Source organism: Camarhynchus parvulus, chromosome 6 (genome assembly GCF_901933205.1).
Source record: "Camarhynchus parvulus chromosome 6, STF_HiC, whole genome shotgun sequence".
NCBI classification, from domain to species: Eukaryota; Metazoa; Chordata; class Aves; order Passeriformes; family Thraupidae; genus Camarhynchus; species Camarhynchus parvulus.
The window spans coordinates 13,862,858-13,887,117 of record NC_044576.1 but is presented as its reverse complement, the minus strand read 5'-3'; the positions used below and the strand labels follow the sequence as shown (position 1 = coordinate 13,887,117).

The 24,260-nt window shown below is 44.3% G+C and overlaps 2 protein-coding genes across 3 annotated transcripts in view; one reads left to right on the top strand and one right to left on the bottom strand.

Moving 5' to 3' along the window:
• Positions 1 to 314: 314 nt before the first annotated feature.
• Positions 315 to 4,408, bottom strand: ZNF503 (zinc finger protein 503). Its single transcript, XM_030951653.1, has 2 exons — positions 3,573 to 4,408; positions 315 to 2,479 (listed from the first exon to the last, which is right to left on the bottom strand). The coding sequence occupies exons 1-2, from the start codon at positions 3,879 to 3,881 to the stop codon at positions 959 to 961; spliced, it is 1,830 nt and encodes a 609-aa protein (XP_030807513.1). The 5' UTR covers positions 3,882 to 4,408; the 3' UTR covers positions 315 to 958.
• Positions 4,409 to 6,034: 1,626 nt separating this feature from the next.
• The window catches only part of LRMDA (leucine rich melanocyte differentiation associated), a 634,206-nt gene continuing 615,980 nt past the window's right edge, over positions 6,035 to 24,260 (top strand). The window contains exon 1 of one of the 2 annotated variants that reach the window (XM_030951416.1): positions 6,035 to 6,139. The gene's annotated coding sequence lies outside the window, so the exon portion shown is untranslated. Of the gene's footprint in view, positions 6,140 to 6,677; positions 6,756 to 24,260 lie in introns of those variants that run through there. The other variant, XM_030951417.1, reaches the window with a different exon arrangement.

The following is a 24,260-nucleotide window of genomic DNA, read 5'->3' as shown; positions in this document are numbered from 1 at the left end:
ATTTCACAGTAAAAACATTTGAAATATAAGTTTACCTTCTTTAAAGACAGGGAAAGAGATTTAAGCGATTCTCAGTTTTCTTATTTCGTGCCAGAAAATTCTACTGATGAGGAAAAAACCAACTGTGTCTGATTTTTTTTAAGAGAGCCCTGGGGTTACAATAAAAAAAAAACTTTGGTTGGTTTTTTTTTAATTTTTAATTAAAATTGAATAAACGCTTAAGGAGAAATTAGCAGTCACCTCCATCCAAGACCTACTCGGGTTTTATAACAGAATCAAAGCGTATTTAAAAAAAAAAAAGTAAAACCTTTTAATACATCAAATATACGGAATTTTAATCTTTAAAGCGATACATTGTCTATTTTAGTACATGACGTAAACCTTACTTAACCCTTTTTACAGGGTGGACTTAAAAATTAAAAATAGTTAAGTGTTCCTTTAAAGAACAAAATAAGGCAAATGAGGTTTTTGGAATAGAATTGTTTTTGTTTTTTCTTCCAGAATACATACAAAAAAATACCAATTCTCTTTCAAGGGTATACACCTTAAAAATAATTGCAATTTGAAATTATAACTGACAAATTGCGAGTTGTTTTTAGTAACAAACATGCATGTAAATTTTTTTGTTTCAATGAGATATTAAATAAGAACGTACAATACAATCATAGCAATTTTAAAGTAACATTAAAGAGAAGACCTCTATCTTTTTATTTATATTCTACAATGGGTGTTCCACTTTTACCTATTGAGCTCAGTTTAGTAATGCACTTTATGATTCGTTGTCCCGCTTGAAGCTAACATAAATAAATACAGTGCTCATGGATCCAGTCCTCAAATGAACACTATTTTATAAAAAGTCAAGATTTTTTTTTTCTTTCCAACTTTTATAAAGTTTCGCAGGGCTTCCTTCCCTTACCGCTAGACTTTGTGTTGTGTGTCAGGGCCCCGGTGCCTGCACTCACTGGTACCCCAGGGCCGAGGCTGTGGTGAGTCTCTGCCCATAGAGTGCGTAAGGGGAGTAGTAGGGTCCGGTGGCAGCGGGCACGGGCACGGGGGCCCCTGGGGTGGGCAGGGGGCTCTTGGAGTACGGGTGGTAGCGGCTGCCGAGTCCCAGCGCGTGGTGCGGGCTGCGCAAGGCCAGCGTGCCCGGGCTGCCCGGGGCGCCCGTCGTGGGGATGTGCATGTGGCACGCCATGGCCGCAGCCGCTGCGCTGGCCAGCGACGAGGAGCTGGGGTAGCTGGAGAGGAGTTTATCGGTGCCCGGGAAGGCAGTATGGGTCCGCAAGTGACTAAGCAGCTCCTCCGAGGTGGCAAAGCGCTTGTCGCAGGGTCCGTTGGCCGACACCCAGTTGCAGATGTGTGGCTGGGGGTCGTTGGGGAGCATGAAGCCGTAGGGGTACAAAGGGTGGCCGGCTAGCGAAGGCGGCGTAGCGCCGGTCAGCGAGGAGTGGACGCTGTGCAAAGGGTGGGTGGGGTAGACGAGGGGGTATCCGGACTTGAGGGCTTGGTCGTGGGCGCAGGAGGCTCCGGCGGCGCCTGCCAGGTGGCTGGCGCAGTGGTAGCTCAGGCAGTACGGGTCTCGGCACAGGCTCGCCGTCATCACCGACGGCGGCGACGCGCCCGCCAGCGGGCTCGACCCCGCCGGCTTGCTGCAGCCCAGGCTGCTGGCGGCGGCCAGCTGGGCCCCCACCAGGCTGGAGGATTTGGTGGGGTCCAGAGCCACTCCGTGCGGTAGGAACTGTGGCGGGTAGCCGGCGTAGGCTCCAGCTAGCGTCCCCGGGTAGCTCATGCCCGCCGGGGGCAAGGGGAAAACGGTCTGGCCCGGCTTGTAAGGAGAGACGGGGGCCACGAGGCCGGAGCCCAGAACGGAGGTGGAGGAGGTGGCGGTGGTGCTGCTGCAGGAGGAGGCGGAGTCCGATGCGATGGGCTTGGAGCCCGGCGTGCTCTCCTGGTGCTGGTTGACCTCCACGTTAATCCCGGCACAGCTCACGCTAATCCGGCTGTGGCTGATGCTGGTGGTGCCCGGGCCTCCCTCCGAGCCGGAGCTGCCGCTCTTTCCGCAGCCCTCCGAGTCCTTCTTGTCCTCCCCGCCTTTGCCCTCGGCCGGCAGCAGCCCGGGCGAGCAGGCGGAGGCGCTGGAGTTGGGGCTGCCTGTCCTTGGGGTGAACGGCTGGCAGGTGGCGCTCGGCACCCGGAATCCCGACTTCTCCCCGGCCGCGACCCCCGCGGCGGGGGCGCCCGCGCAGCCCGCCGCCCCCGGCTCCTTCTTCTCCGCGCCCGGCTTGGAGTACGGCTTGAAGCTCGATTTGTCCTCCACGCCGATGTCGCTGAGCTTCAAGGGGCCCGACTTGGAGTCCTTGTCGCCTCCAGAGCCATTGGAGGTGACCGAGGAGAGTTTGGAGGAAGGGGACGGGTCCGGCTTCCCTATCTGCGAGCAAGTTTGTGCCAGAAGGGCCAGGGGGCTCTTCTTTGCATCCAGCTGCGGAAATCAGAGGGACACACAAAGAAAGAGATTTAATCGGGGTCTGAGAAAACCCCCACTGCTTACATAGGACTCTTGTCCCGTAGGTTTCTGCAGAGTACAGCCTGGAAGTAACGAACAGTTTGTGCGCATTCATCAACTTGACAGCCCCCTCCCTTGAATGCACCATTTTCCATAAAGCCTTTAAAAAGGGCTGGGGATTTTCATATCCCTGCGAGCTCGCCGCGGCCGCCTTCAATGCCCCCTGCCTTCCCGGCAGCGGCCCGGGCAGCGCGGAGCTCGGCGTCTCGGCGTCGCTCGGGCCGTGCTGGCCCGCAATCCCGCCCGTGAACTATAGAGACTGCAGCATTTCTGCACCCTGACTGCTCGCCCTATTTATAAACAGAGCCCGAGCTAGCCGACGAGCAGGGCTCCCCGGGAGAAGAATGTCCTCGCTCCGCAGAGACCTTAATGAAATCATTCATTCCCACGGACACACCCTTCCCACCACCAGCTCTGTTTCGAGTTTCGGTCCCGCAAACAGCGAGCTGGGCAGAGGGGAACCAGCAACCTCGACAGAGCAGAAAGGGGACCAACAGGCGCCCCGAAGTACAGATCCGCGTCGGTACTTGAAAGGAATCGGTCGGCGAGCCGAAATAGTTATTCTGCCGCACCCCACGTTTGAGCCTGTCGCTCTCCGCGTCGTGTCGTCCCGTCCCGTGTGTGTCCCCCCCACCCCAACACACTCCCTGCAAAAGCAAGGTTGTTTGGAGCTCTGAGCTCTGCTTGTTTGCGTGGCCGGATCGTGACCCCAGCGTGGATCGGTTCCTTCCACCCACCCCTCCTCTCAAAAAGCAGAGATTAAAAAAAAAAGCTCAAAATAGCAAAATCGAAAATATTCATTTTATACAGGAACTAGACATTAACCCAGTAAACACGGAAACAATACCCAGGAGTGGCTCCTCGCACTAACTCGAGATCAAAAGAAGCCCCCGTCCCGGTATAAATGCATTTCAAAGCGCAGGAAAGTGCCGAGGGCGGCTGGCGGAGCCGCCATGCACAGCCAGCGCCCGGGCAGGGACGAGGAAAGCGACGGGGGCCGGGTCCTTACCTCGATGGGGCTGACGGGCGTGGAGGGTAAAGGCTGCAGGTATTCAGGGTGTAAAATGTGTCCAGTCCGCGCCGTGAGCATTTTCAAGACTTTGATGGGAAGGCGGTTGGCTTGGCGTAGCGGGTCCGAGGGGGGGACGGCGTGGAAGCAGGGCTTGGCGGCGGCGCTGCTGCCGTTATTCCCAGCGTGCCCGTTCGGCCCGGCGAGGTCGGCGGCGCTGCGGCTGCGGCGGGGGCTGCCTCCGGGCTCGCTGAGGCTGCTGCTGCGCTTACTACTTCTTATAGCAGAAAGCGAGGGCGATGTGATCATGACCCAAAACCTCGCATGAAAACTGGGGCAAGTGGCGCCGCTCGCACTCGGAAACGTTCGTTCGCTTTCTGCGGGCGAGAAAGGAAAAAAGCCACACGCCCCCCGAGCAGAAAAACAAACATACAATGTCCCGTGGCTCTCTCTGGCGGGGAGGGCGTGGGTGGGGAGGGGGAGGGAAAGGGGGAGCCGGACCGAGAGAAAGAGGAGGAAAAAAAGCCGAGTAATCCTTGGGCTGTGCTGGGGGCGGGGGGTGGGGGCTGCGAGCGTGTGCCGCGGTCCCCCTCGGCCGCTCTCAGCTCCCCCGGCTGGCGCGGCGCGGAGCGCTCGCCTCCGCCGCTCAGCTGTGATGCGAGCCGCTGCCCATCCAGCCCGGGATCTGGCAAAGAAACTCACTTCAAAAGCAGCTGAATTAGTCTGAGATTAAAGCCTTTGCCGCCTTCCAATCAAATGGGACCCCGAGGTGATTGGAGGGTCAAGGGGATGTGACGTTCCCTTTTCTGGGCTTTTTTTTTCCTCCGTTTTTAATGGTCTCTCGCTTTTTTTTTTTTTTTTCCCTTCCCTTTCTCGTCCGCCTTCCCTCTCCCCTCCCCTCCTTCCTTGTTTTCGCTCCTAGGATGGGATGGGCGTTAATTCTGTGTTTCACATCACGCGCTGCGAACGTTTTTCTTCCTCCGCAGCCAGCGCGGATCGCGCGGCAGCGGCGGGGCGGCCGCGGGGCTGGGGGCGCCGCGCCTGCCGGGGGGCGGCCGCGGGCTTCGCCGCCCTCCCCCTCCCGCCCCCGCCGCTCGCACACCGCCCCGAGCACGGCCTGCCGCCCGCCACGCACGGCGCGTTACGGGCCCGGCCCGCGCCCCCCCCCCGGGGCCGGCCCGCCGGGACCGCTCCGGGGCCGCCGCCGCGCCGTGTCCCCTCCGGGACCCGCGGAAGGGCGCGGGGCGCTTTTCCCCGCCCCTCCCGCCTGACAGCGCGGGGGAGGCCCGGACGAGAACCTGCAGAGCGCCGGCCTGCGCATCGCCGGCGGCAGCGGGCGGGAGCCGGGGCGCTGCGGCGCGGCTTGCGGCGGCGCGGGGAGCGCGGCGGGATTGGGGGAGGTCGTCACACGCGGGGCTGTCACGCACAGCCCGCCGCCGCCTTTCGGGACTCTCCGCCCCGCCGTCAATTGTCAGTGCTCCCCAACCGCAATCAATCAGTTATTTGTCAGCCCCTGTCAATCCGCCCTTGATTTATGTCAGCTTTTGTTGCTGATTACAAGCCTGGTGTGACTTGAAGGGGGAAGGAGAGAGAGAGGGAGGAAGAAGGAAAGAAAACAGAGTGAGAGACGGGCTCCTCGGGAGAAAAAGCCTTTTAATTTATGGAATGAATCCTTGGAGTAAACTGGATTTGTTTGCCAGCAACCGGTAGCCCTCCCCAGCCCCTCACTGCCCTGTCGGGGAGGGCTGCTGGACTCCTCTTCCCCTTCCCTCTTCGTCCTATTCCAAAGTGTCCTTCGTCCCTGCACCCGCCGGGCTGAACCGGTCCCCGGCAGCGGGGGCCTGGGAAGGCGGCCCCTCGCCCCAACGAGAGTATTGGTTCGCCATTTATGTGCTGGATTTTCAGCTAGGCTGTGTTGAGAGCCTTCTGGGTACGCTCACGGTGTCCATTCGTGCGTTACATTCGTCCTGCTTTGTGTCTGTGCCCTCCCGAAGGGTACCGAGTCCTCTGCCCTCAGCCCCGTTTTTACCGGCGCCGGCGGATGCCCCGAGCGGAATCCGCAGCCCTTCAAGTCGCTGGGTTGCCTTTTTCTTTTCTCTTTGTACTTTGCTTCCCACTATCCCCCCACCTCCTCATCCCATAACATTTTTTCACAGGCAAAATGTGTTAATCAATCTTTTACTTTTGTTTCCGGATCTGACATGGTGGCCCACACAATCTACAACATTAACAAAAAGGTCACTTAGAGATAAAACACGTTTGACAAGTGAAGAACAAGGCAAGTGCTTTAGGGGTCGCGTCCAATTCCTGACCTGGACTACAACCAGAACAGGCGCTGATCCTGGAAGGGTTGGACGAGAGGAAGGACTTTCACTTTCTCACGTTGAGATTTGCTGAACCCAGTCCTTTTTCTTCGCTTGAAACACCGATCTGCTCCAGTCCCTAAACAGATGTGTCAGATAGTCTTTAATGATCCGCTCTTCTTACGAGGTATATGTAAGGCAGGTTTTGCTCGGTATCCCCCCTCCTTCCCCCGCCAAGAGGTACCCTTTAAATCTTGCAGCGCAGTAAGTATATCTGCTGTATTTTATTTAAACCACTTTACTCTTTTACTACAGTGTATAGAGTAGGATAAATACACGGAACTCCTCTAGCTTTAATAAAGATGCGATTAATTTTAAAAAACTTTTAAATTTCTATCTTTTCTCTGAAAGATAAGGTTTATTGGCACAACTTCTCAGTGGAGAATCATAAACGTACTTTCATTTTGCAATCACCGCGGTCATCTTGCAGGACCATCAAAATTAAAAGGCACGGGAGAGGAGGTAGAGAAAAATCTTGCATAGAACCCACGATATTGCAACAGGACTGACAAGATCCACAACTTGCCCTCAAGGAACTGCCCCCCCGGCCCCCCCTCCTTTATCTAGAGTGGAAGTGACTTGAATCTGCCCCAGGTTTTCCCCCAGTTCTTTCTTTTGTTGTCAAGTCCAATTGATAAATGGAGTGCAGTAAAACTCTGGAAGAAAAAAAAAAAAAAGCTGAAACCTTCATTTGTGTTCATTTGCATTAAAGTGCTTGGAACAGCTGTTTTCCTTACAGGACCGGGGAGACTCCTATCTGTTTTCTCGTTGTATTTATCCTGCCTCCCAGGGTGAAAGACTAAAGATTAATTGTCTTAAGGTAGAGTCAGCTGTGGGAAGGCTCTCCCTCCCCATTTTTCCTTCCCTCTCTCTTTTCTTGTGGAGGTGAGGGTGATTTCGGGAAGGGCTGTTTTACTTGTAAGCCAAGGAAGCAGAGGCGATAGCCGGTACTTGTATAAAACAGGCAGCGCACCGACGGGAGAAGCGGGGGACGGAGCGGGGGGAACAGCACGAACCCCGATCTTTCTGGCTGAAGCAGAAGCATCAGAGGGTAATTTAATTAGCAACTTCAGAGGACAGCTTTTTCATTTGCTTTTCTTTTTCATTTTTTTTTCTCTCCCCTCAGCCTTTGAAATGAGATTTAAATCTCACTCAGTACTGTAAACTTTTTTATGTAGAACCTTGTAAAAAAATCAGCCCCAAGACATCTCCTCCCCTTTGCGCCCTCCAAAGCATTTTTGAGCTATGAGAGCTTATTCACTGCGCTTAACACACGCACAAAACGATTCCCAGCGAGGGGCTCGGAGTTAGGATGCACACGCGTAGGATCGGGTGGGCGGCGGGGCTGCAGCTTGAAAGCGGTGCGGAGTTTGTGATTTGCCTGCTGCGGGCTCCTTTCCTCTCTTGAGCCGAAGAAGAGCGATTCTGTCCTGCTCGTTACCTTCGCGAGGGAATCTTGTTTAATGAGTCCGTGCAGACGGTTTGCTGTTTGGCATTTACTTGTGTAGTCTTGTTGAAGTTTTGGTGGCTGTTGCTTTTATTCCTTTGAAAAAAAATTCCAAGGGTTGGAACCTGTCTTCCTCTTTTTACAAAGGAAAACTGTAACTTAAAAAAAAAAAAAAAAGGAGAGCAAAGGAGGAATTAATTAACAAGTGCCAGTCCACACTTTCCTTTACCTACCAGCTATTGGCAAGCATGTCAAGTCGATTTTATTTGCACACAATGGAAATGATTTATTTTCTCTTAAAAAGGAGTGGGCTGGCAGATATTTGAGGAGGAGAGGAGAGCGAGAGCGAGAGAGGAAAAAAAGTTTGAAAATGCCTTGAACTATTCACTGTCGAGATGGCTAATCAGTATTGAGGCTCGAGGGCACTCGGGCAGCTTTTCAATGCGGTTTTCCTTTCATCTCAAGCTGGATGGAGGCGCTCAATTAAAAGCCTATCAGTTTGTAAGTAAATCAACGCCTATCAAAGTTGTCACATCAAACAAAACGATTATTATTGCAGCCCGCCTCCCCTATTAATCTCCCTCTAAAATAATCCGCTTGACAGGTCAGGCTGGCGAGCTGCAAACCCTGGTCAGGATCACCCAAAAAACCCGGACTGACTATTTTTCCCTCGGGAGAGCGAACTGCAGAAACCTCGACACCAGCGTGCCTGCTCTGAGAGCTTGCTCTCTTGCCATTTAAGTGTCAGCTTCTGTAGATCATGTTGGAAAAGGGCGTTTAGTCTTTTAAACGGAACAGCAATAACCCTACAGGCCCTTTAGTTTAGCTTTTTTCTTTGTTTGTTTTTTCCTTCTCCCCCTCTTTATTTTCTATCTTTTCGAACAAGACTAAGATGTTAATTAGCAGAAGCAGAGTTGCTGAGTTGTGTCTGGGTTGTGTTTCTGTGTGTAACACAATTCAGTTACATGTCTGTCCATCCAGTGCATCAAATTTATTTCCTTTGATAGTACTTACATTTCACTATCTACCCCAAGGTTTTTATTAGGATATACATTGCAATACATTTTTGTAGATGATGCATCTTCTTCCCTTTTGTTTTTTTCCTTACACAAATGATAGTACTTCGTATAAGAAGATAAGAAATGTGATGGGTTATCAGAAATACACCACCACAATTTGGTACATTTGGAGAGAGGCTTTTTTACTTTTTTTTTTTAATGCGAGACTGCATGTGCTCAGCTAATAACTGATGTGTCTGCCCAGGTATCCAGCAGAGGTGTGGGTATTTATTCCAGAATATTGTTAAAGTGAATAGTTGGAAAGCTTGCCAACATGAAGTAAGATTTACAAACCTCTCCCCTGTTCACATAGTACCTGAAAATATTTACCCTTATGATTGTAATTACTTTCCTAACACATAGAAGCAATATATATTTTACTCTGCATGAGATGTAGGTAATCGTTTTATAAGCGGTGATAATTTCAGAGCCATCTTCAAAATAATAGTCACGTTTAAGCGAACGTGAATTTTAGTAGTCAGTGACATTTTTACTAAACGAACAGAAAATCACTTTTGTTTGCTTGTTTGGCTGGTTGCTTACTGCTTTCAGAAACATAGCCTCACCTAGAATGTTTTCAAATGCATTTGTCTAATTTTGCTCCTTTTGTTACACCGAGATAAGAAAGAGATTAATGCACCTAATAATAAAAAAACCCCACCCCAACCTTTCTCCTTTTAGCCCTTTGACAGATTTCCCTCTTGACATTGTTTCATGTGTGAGTGTGAAAATTTTTACTCCCGTGTCGAAACCCGTTTGCCAACAGCTATTTTCCAAATCTACCCTCTTTTATGTTTAAGGTGTTTCTTATGCAAACAGCTGTTATTTAAAATATGCCTTAAGGTAACTTTCTAGGGGGAGAGGGAGAGAACAAGTCAAATAATTGCAATGACACGAGCAAGGCTGGGTATGTTTCCTGTGAAGTGCATGGAGATTTTCAGTGTCATTTCATGTTTTTAAATGTACTACGATTAAAATCATCGAGCCCAAAGCGAATGAACACATTTCCTAATTCGTACATAAGTAACTTGAATTGCTATTTGGCGTCTAGATTCTAAGAGTGGGAAAAAAAAAAAAAAGTCTTGTAGCTTTTGTAACACCTTGGTCTGATCACTCCATCTCAGCAATCATAAAGGCATCTTTGTGTTTATCTTCTGCGAAAGCCTGGAGGCTACGGGAGAGAATTGTACCAACTAAGCACATATTTGGTTACAGTAATCCCTCAGAAATTAACCATGGCACACAATGGAGGCGATCTCCAGCTTTGTCACTCGGATCCCAAATGCGGAGTGTTTATTGACAACTTTGTTATGGAAACTGTGCAGATCAACCAGATGCGTCTTCAACAGGGAGGTACAGTGTAGGAACAGCGTCCTTTGAGATATGAGGAAGAGTTTTGAGGATATGGCTGGAAAAGGCACTGGAACCCAAATAATTAACCTTATCTAAACACCCTAATGACAAATGAACAATGATCCTCGACTCAATTACAAAACAGCTATGTTTGGCAGGGGCAGGAAGAAGCATGTAATATATCTTCGCTATTTTGTTGAAACAGTCTAGGTCCATCATCCCAAAAGGTTAAAATAATCTTAATTTTTAATAACTATTAGTTTGTTTTCAGTTATCCCTAATGGTGCATTTAGGTCTCCTCTAATCCCCACTGCTTTAATTTTTAGCTTTTTACACCCTAAAATTAATTCCAGCTAAAGTACATTTTTCATTTTGTACTGTACTAGCGACGTGCAAATAATTTACATCAGCGTTCATCAGGACTGTCCTGAAGTGATGGATCATTTTGTTGAGTTGCAGTAAAAGTGCAGAATGATCTATAATGATGTAATATATACATTAAAAGGGTGTCTGGATGATCAGAGTTTTGCTAAAAATGTAAAAGGGCTTTTTGATTGATAACAGGGTTGCTGTTTTTCTGCAAAGGCTGTCACAGGCTGACACAATGCTTGAGTTATTAGGGCAGAGAAGGGCAACCATAAATTTCCAACGTCAGGCAAAAACTCTCTTTATTGTCTATATGATGGATGGGCCTCCGTACTAGACACCAAATACTTCGTATCACCCTTAAATGGGAACACATTTTTCGTGGCCATAATTCATGTTTTTTAAATAGAAAGTTTGAAATGCCTGCCTATATTTCACAATCCTGACATATTTATGAATCACTCCCTGCATGCAAATATAATTATTTAAAGCACTGAGGTGACATATGGGTTAGAAATGTACCAAATGCTGTTAGCGGAGTGATTTTTTTTAATTCCCTAAATTGAACACCATAGAAAACTCTGCCTGTCTGTTCAGATCAATAAAGTCGAAGGTGAAGTTTTACTGATTTTGTCAGTGCCACATACAGATATTCGGTTTTGATTAGGTGAAGCTGACAAAAAGGGAGTCTTTTGCAATCACCATTAGGTTAATGAAAGAAACACTCATCTTTCTCCTGGCACCCCCACGCAGGCATACGCGTTTTCCCCCCTTTCTTTTCGGGCGATGAACTAGCCGGAGGTAGATTTGACAGGCTTTTTTCCCCCCCTGGATTTATTTTCCGTCCAGCTGCGCTCGTCTCGGAGGGAGTGCCGGTGTGCCGGCGGGAGAGGGGGCTGATGAGAGCGGGCTCGGCCGCCCCGCGGTCGGGCAGGGCGGTCGGACAGGGCTGTCTCCCGGCCGCTCTCCCGGCTCTCCGCGCCGCGGCAGCGCGGGGCAGGCGGCGGAGCTGCGGCCGCCGGGCACCGCGGGGCCAGCTGCCCGCTCCGCTCCCCTCCGCCCACGGGCTCGGGGCGAGCACACCGGCAGCAGCTCAGGCGGCCGCTCCGCTGCCGGTTTGCTTCAGTGGATTGCGGGGAACGGCATTCCGCCCCGCCGGCGGGGAGGCCCGAGCAGCAGCGCCCGCGGGAGGGCACGGCGGGGCCGGGGCCGCCGCCCAGAACCGCGGGCTGCCCCGCGGCCGCCGCCACTTCCGCCGGGGCGGGCGGAGCCGCCCGTGTCCGCTCCGCCCGCCGGCTGCGCCCGCCCCCGCCGCGGGCAGAGCGGGGCCGGGGCCGGCGGGACGCGCCCGGCCAGCCTGGGGGTGCGGGGGAAGCGGCGCTGGCGGGGGCACTCGCGGGTCACCGCGCCTCTTCGCGGCGCCCCACCGCAGCCTTCGGCCGGGCTCCTCCTTTCGCGGGCGGCTGTCTGTGCCCGCAGAGCTGCTTACTCATCCTGAGGGTCTGACCCGTAACACACACCTTTGTGTTTAATTAATTGGAACTCACGTTATTTTCAGTAGAGCTCGAGGGATGTGAGAATCAAAATCACAGAGTATCTTGGATATTTTTTTCCTGCAGACTTGTGTGTAAATGTGTAAAATATTTGCACTAGTCCAAACTTACTATAGCAGGCTGACTCTTTGCCCATAAAATGTTAAATCAACCATGACCAGACTCATTTTCCCATGTCAGCCAAGAGGACTCTGTAAATCAACACATTAGGGCTTCGCTGGGTAGGAGCTGCGTGTACTTCATGCAAAATGGCCCTGACAGTCACTCTCGTGGCGCTGTGGTTGCCAGCCTGTGGCTGACTGCAGCATTGTCAGGTGGCAGCAGGGAACCTTGCAGGTAGAGTGCAAAATCATTGGCGACACAACATGCAAGAGGCTGACAACTGGCACAACAGAAGGAAATTATATGGGTTGCTGTACCTTTTGATGTGATTGTGTTTTTAAGACTCCTAGATGTTTTGCAAAGCCTGTTGCACCAGCCTGGACCGCTTAGAAGAGCCCGTGTCTCCCCTGAGGGCCTGCTTAGTTGTATGTGAGCAGAGATGTTCTGCTGGCTCTTCCTACCATCCCAAGGTGGAGCCCACTTAGAAGCCATTACAGAAAAGCTCATCCCAAGGTTAGGAAAGAGTGTGTGATAGCTATACATGGAAGCAAATGAACACAGTGGATAAATACAGCTAAAAAAAATAGCACTGGCCATATTTAGCTGTGCCTAAACAACCAAGACATACTCCATTCTTTGTTCAAGAAAAAGAATGAATTCCCCCAACTCTAAACAATATGTGTTCTGTAAAAAGCCTCAGCCAGCCAGTCCTTATCTAAACCACTATCTCTGGGTAAGGGTTCAGATATTGGAAAGCCTATTGCTGGGTGCTAGCAGGTTGAAAGGGAGACATAATACAACATATAACAAAATAATATCACTTCTTACTACCACACAACAAATATCAGTAATTACACACATTGAATCAGATTAGATTCAGATATCAAGGTAAAGCTTTGTGCTATATTTCTTGAAAGGGGCCTCAGCTTAGAGAAATCATTATCCAGTGCTCCTTGCTGGATTGCCTCCCACTCAGAGGAGTGACCCAGCTATGACCCAGACTCAGAATACTTGTGTATAAATTTAATTTTCAGCATTACATCATTTCAGCCGGAGTTTTACCTCTTTGCTCATTGTTGTGCTATGTGGCCTACCTGGAGGTAAAGAAAAGATAGTAAGAAAATGTGCCAAATATTAGAAAATGTAAGTTCAGCTTAAAAGGGCACACACACCCACTTCTATCCTGTGGTCAAATGAGATGAAATGACTGAGCCACCAGTAAGGTGGGAGGGAAAGAACTTACATGATTAAATTTAAAATCTTACAAGATGACAAAAGGAACATTTGAGGGTTACTTATGAAGGGATAATACAAACTCTGCTTGCAAAATTTCCTATGTTTAAAAGAAAAGGCATTAGCCAAAAAAGCACCTGTAGCAACATTTCTTCTTGATCACTACTCTCAACACCTGAACAATGAAAACTTGTTCTTCTAAATTCAATGTACTTTCTAAGGGGAGTTTTGCATGTTTGCTGAGAATGATTAAGCACACGTGCTATTTCATCTAATTGTAATTTTTTATTTTTCATTAACTGAGCAGAGTGTTCCCCTTTATATCATTTCTTCCCCATAAAAAACCCCTACCCCAGACATATTTCTTCTTTTCCTGCATCATTCACATAAAGTCCATACCCTTAATGGATGACAAAGTAGGCAGTAGCATGAGAGTGTGAAGAGGATTTTTCCCTGACCAGTTTCATTCAGGTACTCCCAGCTCTGATAAATGTACTACATTTAGCATTATGAGTAGAGATTAAACACCCAAGTCTTTACAGTAAATTCTGTTCAAGTAAACTTCTTAAACTGTGGCCACTGAGGAACAGAGACTAGACAGAGTTAGCGACACTTAAGTTTCATTTCCAGTCTACCATTAACAGTGTTCAACTACATTTTGCGGCTCTGTATCTGTGAAACAGAGTCCTGGTATTTAGTTTTCCATTACAAAGAGTTGTAATCAGGATAAGACAGTAAATGCTTTAGTGCATTACCATGGCAGAAAAATACAAGAACATAATCTCACACGGCCTGTAGAAAAGCTCCGACATTATGCAGCGTGACTTGCTGTATAATAGCATAGTCAAATCAAGAGGATCATCTCATTCCTGTTTGAATGTCATGATTTCTTGTCAGAATTAAATATGCTAGTGCGGCTGCAAGTTCCGTGTTTTGCGTTAGTCATTGGAAACAAACATGCATCATCAAGGTTTCTTATTCCTCCGCTAATTTTCAAATTCATTAAATGATGTAATACAGCTTAGGCATGTAATGATGACATTTGGTTCTTTAAATCAGTAGTTGCTACCTATTTCTATAATATCTGAAGTTAGTGTTCTTATTGTTTACTTTGTATTTATACAATATGATGTTTTTACCCGTGACCTTGAAATCATGAATAATTATGCTAGTAGGACAAAGGTACAAATGCTATTATTATATTGCACTGGTAGTCTTGTTTGAGTATCATTAATATACAAAGGGAAAATCAATTAGCAAAACATAATTTTTGAAATGTAATTTATTAACACTGTGTAAGAGTATTCTTTGGTTGAATAGCTCTAAGACAAAGATAATATAATGACATTGTGGCTACTCCAGTTAGGGCTTGCACCTTCTCTCCATGGACTGAAAGATGAAATTTTCTCATTCACTTGTGTATGAAAACAATTGCAGCAGCTGTTTTGGTTCAGTAATCAGCCATTGTCTCATTCCCACATTCCCACATGATCTAAATGGGAACCTCCCAAATTTAAGTGTGATGCCTTCATATTTGTTATGGCTATTTAATATCAAAGTATGTTAATAAAAAAGGGTAATGGTTTAACTGAAATGATAATATTTAAGAAAAACAGTAAACATTACAACCCATTTAAAAAAGATGCTTCACTTTCTCTGGACTGTTGGTATCCATTTGTATCTGTTGTTGTTAATAATAAGTAATATTCATAAACCAAAGGGGAAAAAATAAGAATCTGGATGCCTTTTTTGTTACTCATCATGAAAACTATGTAAAGTAGACAGGATTTTTTGAAAGGGTATATTTCTAATTATGGCACTCATATAACCAACTGTGGAGCTGTAATAGGCTCTTTATCATGAAGGTAAAAGCTGTGCTTGGGCAGAACTGCCTCCTTTCAAATACGGCTCTTAAAATCATTTGTACAATAAAGAAAACTGGAGCTCAGTTGTGGATATGGAGATAAGTTTTTCTTGATTTTTTTGGACAACATTTGAAATTTTTGTGACTAGGATGGCACGAAGATCTCTGTTATGTGCAGTAGCAAAGGACAAGATTAGTTCAGCTGAGTTCTGGGTGAGCAACCTGGTGTAACACAGAGAAAAGTTGAAAGGAAATATGGTTCTTTCCTGTGGCAGTCTGTAGTTCTATTTATATATTTATTATGGAGTAATGAAAGCAGTAACATTTTTACAGTGAACAGTAAATAATCATGGGGTGCCAAAATACCCAATCCAGGGTAGGGTATATTTATGTTTGTAGTATACACACACACAAAAAAGTGCTACCTCTTGGAGGAGTGTTGGGCTAAAGATGGTTTGGTATTTTTTACACAGTCTTGGCTGCATGTCTCTAGATAGATCAAATGTTTATCAGTGGGGCCCTTATATCTTCCCATAAGGCCTGTCTATGTTTGCTTGTGGAATATTATTAGGTACTCCAGGAAAAAAAAAAGATCTTTAAGATTTCTCCAGTTACCTGTCCTCAATGTGGGCACTAGAATATCAAAAGATCTGTTGCCCAGGGGATTTCCCAAGACTTTGAAAGGCAGGGTGAATTTCATCCTTAGAAGTTTAAGAACTGAAACAGACTCCTGAAGTACAGAAAAATTAATTTAGCAGTTATAAAGACATCAAATTGACGACACCAGAGAATGAAGTGCAGAATGTCCTCCCCTGCCTTGCCAGAATAATTAGAGAACAGTTCATTCATCTACTCTCTGTTGTTTCTGCAAAAATATCAGTCGTGTGACGGGACTTCTGTGATGGAGATGCCTACGAATTCCGCTCACAGATTATTTAACAGCTGGAGAGTGGCAACATCTTTGATACAGACTTTTAGACAGTAGCCCATGGTTACTGGCTCCATGTTTTACCTTCCAAAAGTAAAGTTATTTGGATTTTTTACTTCTGCTCATATACTATGGATGACTTTGATTCTTTGCCCTTTTCCTGCTAAGGATTTTTACTTCACCTTTAAGTGACAAGTTCAGATATGAAGTTCTTGGTTTTTTGTCAGTTTAGGTCAGTTGTGAGTACAGTTTTGGAATAAAAATGCTTAATCTTCTGCCTTTCTATTCCATATAAAATAAAATTGCCTAAAGATATCCACTGTAATCTAATCTATGATATTCTGATATGTTCGCTATCAAATTTAACATTTTTAAATCTTAAGTGAATATAGAATATCACTGTTTAATACAAATAGATCTGAATTATCATAAATATATTTAATGCCTAATGCATGTCACTCAGGTATTATTGTCAGTAATGGATGAGGAACAACACAAGGATAATTTACAAAAGTAGAGAAAATAATTTCTCAGTAGTTCGTGTTTTTCACGGAGTTGGTTTCTAATAACAACATTTTGGTCATAATACATTTCTAGCATAACTTAAATGACGCGCAAATTACTGAACTAACCTGAGTGCTTTTATTATACCCAAAACACTGCAAGTGTCTTGCATTATAAAAATTTGTATAAGACCTTTTCAGCTCTTTTGCTTGCTTCAAGTCAAACAGTAAAACAAATTTTTCTTGCTTACAAAGTGAAAAAGCCCTCCCCTTACCCATGTGTGAATTGTGAGGTGCCAATGAGTTGACAGGAACCTTAATGACAACTCTGTTTTCCCTAATAGTGGGGAATCCTTAGATGATAGAGATTTATGGAGAGAACACGTATCTCCAGTGAAGGAGGGAGCATAGCTCAGGCACACTGTGGGCTGCAGTGGTGCTGAACCCAGTGGGACTGCTCTGGGGGAGGGTGAGCTGTCACTGCTGGGAGCTGGTAAAAAGCTTTCCTTCATCTTTCCAGGACTCTGAGGTGTGCCAAGCCTATCAGAGGCTGTACCTACCCTGCCAGTTTAAGGTGCTCTCAGGCTTTGCTTGCGTACACTGTTCAATTTTAGGCTTCCCCCTGAAACAAATAACTTCCTTCCTGCTAACAGAAAGTTTGAGGCTGGCTCAGCAGGCAGTTCACTTCATTGGATATTGCACTGGGATTGTATAGACTCATGCTGGGCTTCATTTTCTCTATTCATGTGAGGTACACCACCATCCAGAAGGCCTTGGATATTCATGTATCCCTTTAGTGCCATCAGACATGCACCATACATTTTATGTCTCATACCAAATTGTAGAAATCTGTCTGAAAGTAATGTGGCCTTTAATTTTTAGCCTTCTGACTTTTAACCAATGACTAAACAAAACTGTGATGTTGTAAGGACACACAGGTATGAAATAAGACCCGAGAAGATCTGGCTTGCTGGAAGTAGCTCAGGGCCAGTGCTGAGGAAAATTTTCTCAGTAGCACACAAGAAAAGGGGGCTTGGTGGCACCTTGGCATGGCTGCCTCTGATCATGGAGATGAGTATCTTGAAGGAAGAACCCTGAAAGCTACCTACTGAAAAGTTAAGGATGCCAGTAGTGCCCTTATATCTTCCCAGAAGGCCTATGTATGCTTGCTTGTGGAAGATTAGGGGAAAAACCAGATCTTTAAGAGCTGCAGATTTCTCCAGTTACCTGTCCTCAGTGTGGGCACCAGAGCATCAAAAGATCTGTTGCACTGGGGTGGATGAGAGGCTGCACGGCCTCAGGAACCTCTAGCTCATAAAAACTGTGCAGGGGTAGAAAATTGGTGTTCCAGACTTTCCTTTACACCAGGCTGATCTCCCCTCTTGAAAGAGCTGGGGCTGTTAGACACCACAGCATTATGGGCGCCCTCTGGGTGTCCCCTAACAGGTTTTTGACATGCTGGGCGCTGTCACTAACTGATACATGGGGTCGGATTGCTTTTACAGAGCACACCTGAGAGGTCCTGTTAGACATGGAGCATTGATTACGTGATTACAGGATATGCACAGTACTAGAATGGCCCATGGCTGGAGGTGGTAAGGAACAGTTGTGGAGCCTGTTTGGAAATCAGCCCATCCCACATAAACAGGACTTGGAGCTGCGGCTTTCTTCTCTTACAAGGAAGAAATACAAGGCCGTTATAGACTTACTCTTCAGTATCTGGCTCAGAATGTCAATGGCAATCTTAGTGACTCTTAATAAAATGCCAGGTTGGGCATAGAAAAAAATGAAGTGCCAGAATAGAGGTTGCCTCTACACTCTTGGTTCTGTTGTTTAGTTCATGGATGTGATGACAGTCTTGAGGTGTTAATGAAGATTAAATTATACCACCCCTGTATCATCCCTGCCTCATTTGGTGCAAAATCTGCAAGACAGAATGCCAAGAGATCATGATTTGTCACTGACCCCTTTGAGAGGTATGGTAGCAGCACAAAGTAGCCTATTTTTTTTTTCCCACACAGAACATACAGAAGTCTGATAAAAAATGAGAAACCTGTAGCTGTTTCCCTACCAAGTTAGAGGACTAAAAGCAAGAAAGGATTATAAGTTAAGGTGTTAATAAGAAAGCACTTTTAAACCCGTAAATTATGAGTACTAGATATTACTGCTAAAAGTATAGAGAAAAGTTATGCAGTTATGATTGCTAAATAAGAGTTACATTTAGGATGTGGACCTGCAAACACACTGGTTTGCCTTTTTGTAATCAGTGATAATTATACTACCTCAGCAACAGGGAGAAGCAACATGCAGAAGTGATTATCACTTGTGGGTTTTATCCCCACTCCTGAGTGGTATTAGCAAGACAGCCAACCTTTCAAGCTATCCTCAGTGTAACTAACTGTAAAATTGGGATATTAATGCTTAATTGAGATGGGTATAGTAGGGCTTAATTGATTAATATATGTAAAATGTCATGAAATTTACAGGTGAATGACATTTTAGAAGTGTTAGGTAGGACTTTCTTTATATTTTAACACAACCAGTATAAATAGCAGCAGGAATTGATCATTATGAACAATTTTTACAAACACATTTACTTATCTTTCCACTGAAAGACAAATTAATATACTATACAGTGAATACAATTTGAAGTGGTAAATGTAGAAGAGAATTAACATGCATTTCCATTCACTAGAAGCAGAATATGAATGTTAATAAATTTCCTTGTAGATAACAATTTGAAAATATTATTTTCAATATGTCAGTTTATGGGCCAGTATGATGAAATATATATATTCATTATATATAAATGGTCATTAGGCTTAAAATAGAATCTCTAAAATCAGTGGACTTGATTTCTTTTTTGCTCACTTGTTTAGTTGATGAAGGCTTTGGTCTTAGCTCTTCTGCTTTAACAGAACAATTTAAAATGTTAGTATAAAACAGATACCCTCAAACTTTGCAGGCAACAAAGGATTTTCAGACCTGTGGTTACCTTAAAATTAGAACTTTTTCTTGTTTGTGACAGTGTGGACAGTTCTGTAGCTTTAGTAACATATGTATTTTTTCATAATGAAAAATTAATGGTAGGGAAGAACTGTATTTAACATCTTGCTATGCTTTTATAAGAATTAAATTTTTGAATAAGCAGAAATACTCATCATGTTGCTGCCCCTTAGAGGTTATTTCACCAGATTTTTTTTCCACATTGTGAAGAGCTTTTTTTTTTTTTCAATTAATTTTCTTTTAAGTCAGACTTGAACTTACTGTAAGATCAAAAAAAGAGGAGAAAAGTATCCAAGTTAACTATTAAGTCCGAGGTGGTTGGGATTTTCCACAGGAAGCTCCATATGCTGTATCCAGGGTGCTGTATCTGAAGTGTGTGTCAAGCTGCATTTTGGGGTTACAAGGCTTCAGTACCATGTCTGGGATGCCAGGTGAGACCTTTCCTGACTGTGTATCACATCCTCAAGAAAAGAAAAAGAAGTTTTAATTGCTAAAAATCTTAGTGAAATAGCAATAAATATTTTAATAGGAGGTTAGTGAATTGACATAAGGTGAAACAAGCCAAAGGACTTAACTGCTTATAACTCTACATGACTGCTGCTGCATAACCTCATCTTTGACACATGGTTCTTCGACCGTAAAATTTTCTGGGTTCTCTCACTGCATAGCATTGCTTTCAAAGTTATCTACAAACAAAACCTTCTTATAAAGTGCAGCCTAATGGCTGTTTCTTTCTTGTTTCAGTAGGAAAGTCTAAGTCAACTGAAAAATTCAGAAAAAATTGAAACTTGGCTGGCTAATCTGGATATTTCTTTTTGTTGTGAGAATTAACTGTGCATATTTCTCAAGAGTTTTGGGCTGCGAATAAAGTAGTTTTTGTTGGTTACTGCTACTTCTTTATGAACTCTGTGTTGTATTTTATTATTTTGTGCCGTATTTTATCCCTCTGTCCTGTTGTCCTGATCCATAATGATATATGTTATGACAGGCCCCTTTTTGATGGGTTCTGTCACATAAATCAAGTTATTCCAATTTAAATCAATAAAGTTGTTGTTGTTGTGGTAGGCTTTTTTTCCTCCTAAGAGAGAAAAAATTAATTTGCAAAAGTTTTATGAATAATAATATTTCAAGTTTCCTGAACCCTTTTTCTATGGCTTGATATGAAGTCTTTTTTAATGATGTTGTGACTAAGTATTAAACCACAGCATCATCTGTGACTAGATCTTTTAGCCTTCACTTTTTATTACCAAGCCTTGTCTTACCAAGGTACAGAATCTTCCCCATGCGACCCAAATGTATCAGAGTGGTCTAACTCACACAGAGTCATGTGAATGACTCTGTCACTAAGATTCACCAGTGTAATCATTACTAGAAATAAATCCCAATTCATAACCCTATGGTGTGTTTTGGTTATGGCAAGTTAATGGCATTAAAACATGTTACACTGTCAATTTTGAAACTGAAATCTTGCACCATCATGGTGGAACTCATGCTATCTCCATTTTGATCCAGAGACAAACCCTGGGAGACTTTGAAATGATTTCATTTTTGATATCCATTCAATCATTGCCTTCTTTTGCAAATATGTCCACTGGTATCTGTTTCTGTTTTGATTTTGTAATGTGGACATTTCTCTGCTTGAACCAGAATAGTTTGTTCCTAATTAGTCCTATATGTTTTCCAACACCATCAGCTGACAGTAGCTTTACTCATCTGAGTGGGATTCCAGCAAGAAACGTAAGCATGAGAGCTTTATATGATATTGTTATCAGTCTTCTATTCTAGTGTTATCAGTCCACTTTCATCTTTATTTGAGAGGAACATTTAATAATCTTCTTCTAATTTAATAAGCTTCAGCTCTGAATCATTTTCCTGTGATTGTGGAAAAGGTCCCCAGCATGATGGCCAAATATAAGCATGTTTTTGTATACTTATATATGTATGGAATCAAAGTTGGATTCCAAAATTAAGACAAGAATTTCCTTAAGTTTAGCATTGGTCTGTCTCTAATAATCTCTGTAGTATAAACAGGAAATCTCTTTGGTTTTAGTCTGCTATTTCTTTTGTGTTTCTCACCAAATGAAGGCTTATCAAAAGATTTTTATTTTTTTTTTCTTATTTGTACAGATGGTATTGAGACTAAAACATAACATACAACTTATGGTGGACCACTGTTTGCAATGAATGATGCATTACTTTGGCTCAGCTACTTTATTTTTATTTTTCCACTTGGATAGTGAGAAGGGTCTAGAAACAGGTTTTTGTAAAGAAGGAGTGGAATACTATTGCCAAAATAGTAATGAATCTAATTCCTGTATCACAGGATGGCTTGACTCACAAGTTGGAATTTTTTTCCTGCATTTCCTGTTCACAGTAATGCCATTTACTTGTTAAAGAACAGTTTCTACAGAAAATACCTTACCCTGCACTGGGCTCCTTTGTTCTTGTACTTGCTTATGATTTTTTTGTTTTTGAAGTACTGAAAATTGTGTGACTAAATTGTGATAGATGCAGGAGAACCTGGAGAACCTAAGGCAGAAATGTCTTGTAGGACCACCAGGTACTATAGAATCTACAATCTACAATTCACCACTCTTTCTGCTTCATCTTACCTAGGAAGGTGATTATGCATGTTATTGAATTGGAAGGATTTCCCAGTATATATTTTAATGCAAGGAGAATAGAAGAAAGGAATAAAACACTAAAGTCACTATTCAGGAAGAGTGAAATTAAACTCAACCACCTTGCTTTCCCATGTACTCTCACATTTTCAAGAAGTGTAAAACCTGTTTCTTGTAGTTTTCATGTTTATGTATATCTCTCTATTTTAATACACAGTATATTGCTTGTGGAGACCTCTGGAACTTTCAGCTTTCAGCTCTTCCTTCTTGTATCATGTGTGTGCATGTTCTTTTCCTAGTGATGTCTCCAGATGCAGAATTAATGCTGGCTGTGCTACATTTATCCCTCCTCACCCAGAAGGATGGGTGGATGAAAGTAATAAGTGAGTAATGGGAAAATTTGCTGTTTAACAATCTGCAGAGGATGGTGGCTTTTGTTTGGGCTGTGCTCTTTCTTAACCATTCAAATTGATAGCAACTTCAATACGTTTCTGTGGGAATCTTTGGTATTTGAAAGGTATAACAAAAAACAGCAACTGCTTTGGAACTGAACAATGGGGAACAAAAACATTTCCTACTTAAAATACAGAAGTTATTCCATATTCAAGTGTAGGAGGCTGACTACTAATTGGATTCTATTCCTGCTTACTGCTCTTCTCAGCAGAGTAATATGTATCTGTTATCTCTGTGGAAGGTTGTGGTTCTCCCCTTTGCTGGTAGAACCTGCTCAAAGATGGAAGATTAAAGAATGAGGCTGTGAGAAGCAGGGAAGGAACCTGTTTGTTAATGTCAGGTATTCCCACACCTTGGCTTGAACTCCTTCCTGATCATACAATTTTCTGCTGGGGTAAAGACACATCTTTAGGGGCATAGGCTCTTAGGGGCACAGGGCCCCATCCAATGTGTATTTTCAATAGTATATGCCTGTTTATAGATAGGTCTCTCTTATTATGCAGTGTTGTTTGCAAAACAAGATACAGAATGCGTCTTTTGGGATTAATCAGGTGAATATTATTCTTTCTGAGAAAAATTAAAACTAAACAAAACCTCGGCAAAACAAACAAACAAAAATCTCCCCCTCCTCCGCTTCCCCACCCCACCAAAAAAATAAAAGGCCCCATAAACCCCTCTCAAAAACCCAGAACCCCAAAACACCTCTGGCTAATGTGGTAATTTAGTTCTGCAGTGAGCTGCCAAGACAGCTGGAACAAGAGAGAGCAGCTCCACGAAAGCTGCTCTGGCCTCTGCACCCACTTCCTTTGTTTTTGACCTTTGTATTCAAGCACTTCCTGCAATAATTTTGTTTTGTCTTTGAAACCAGCACAGTGTGACAGACAGTTGTTGCCCCAGACATTGTGACAGAGATCTGTAAGAAGAAAATACCTCTGTAAACCTCTAATCTGTTATTTAGAATAGAACTGCGATGTTGTATGGCCTCAAATTAGACTTTATCCTAGCTTTAGTACTCTTTTCCCCCTGAGTTCTGATTGTTGCATTCTTATGAGGAAGCATCAATGCCCAGAGATGTACAGTTGCTTGAGTATTGCAATTTACTTTCCCAGGTCTGTGCAGCCAGCCAACCTGAAATTCACCTATACATAATGGATTGTAGGGAAGTATAGCACTTCAAATATGTTGTGAGTCAGTCGTTTTAGGCTTAGAAAGAAATAATCTCTGTATATTTGTGCAGCATATAATTAAAGGAGAAGTGGTAGCAAAAGCTTCCATACCAAGTGTACTGAATTCCTTCAAATTAAAAAAAAATCTTATGATCTTATTATTAAGTGTTCTGTGCCTCCATGATTAGCAACAGGACTTTGAAACTTGGCAGAGGGAAAAGCCTGGCATTCTTTTGATGGCTTTATGAAAAAAAAATTAGAGTGCATAAATTATAAGGGACTGAAACATACAATTTCTCATCTTTGGTTTGTGCTATACATTTGGTTTTGATAACACATCCAAATCTTGCAATAAACTGCGAGGCAGCATCTTTCTGTCATGTCAGCATCTTTCTGCTGTGTGCTGTACTCTAGATGGGACAAACACAGAATCATTACCACCCTTTAGCTTGGAATAACTCTTGCTGCAAGTATTGAATTTATGTTTCTTGCCCATGTTTTTACTGGAAATAATAATTTTTGTTATGTAATACCTACACCAAACAAGACAAAGCAAGACAGAGTATTGTGTACAGTTAGGGTGTCAGACCTAGGTACTGGGTGGTGCAGCTTCAGTTCCCCAGATGACTACAGATAATAAATATAAGTTTTTATACAAATAATGTATCCATT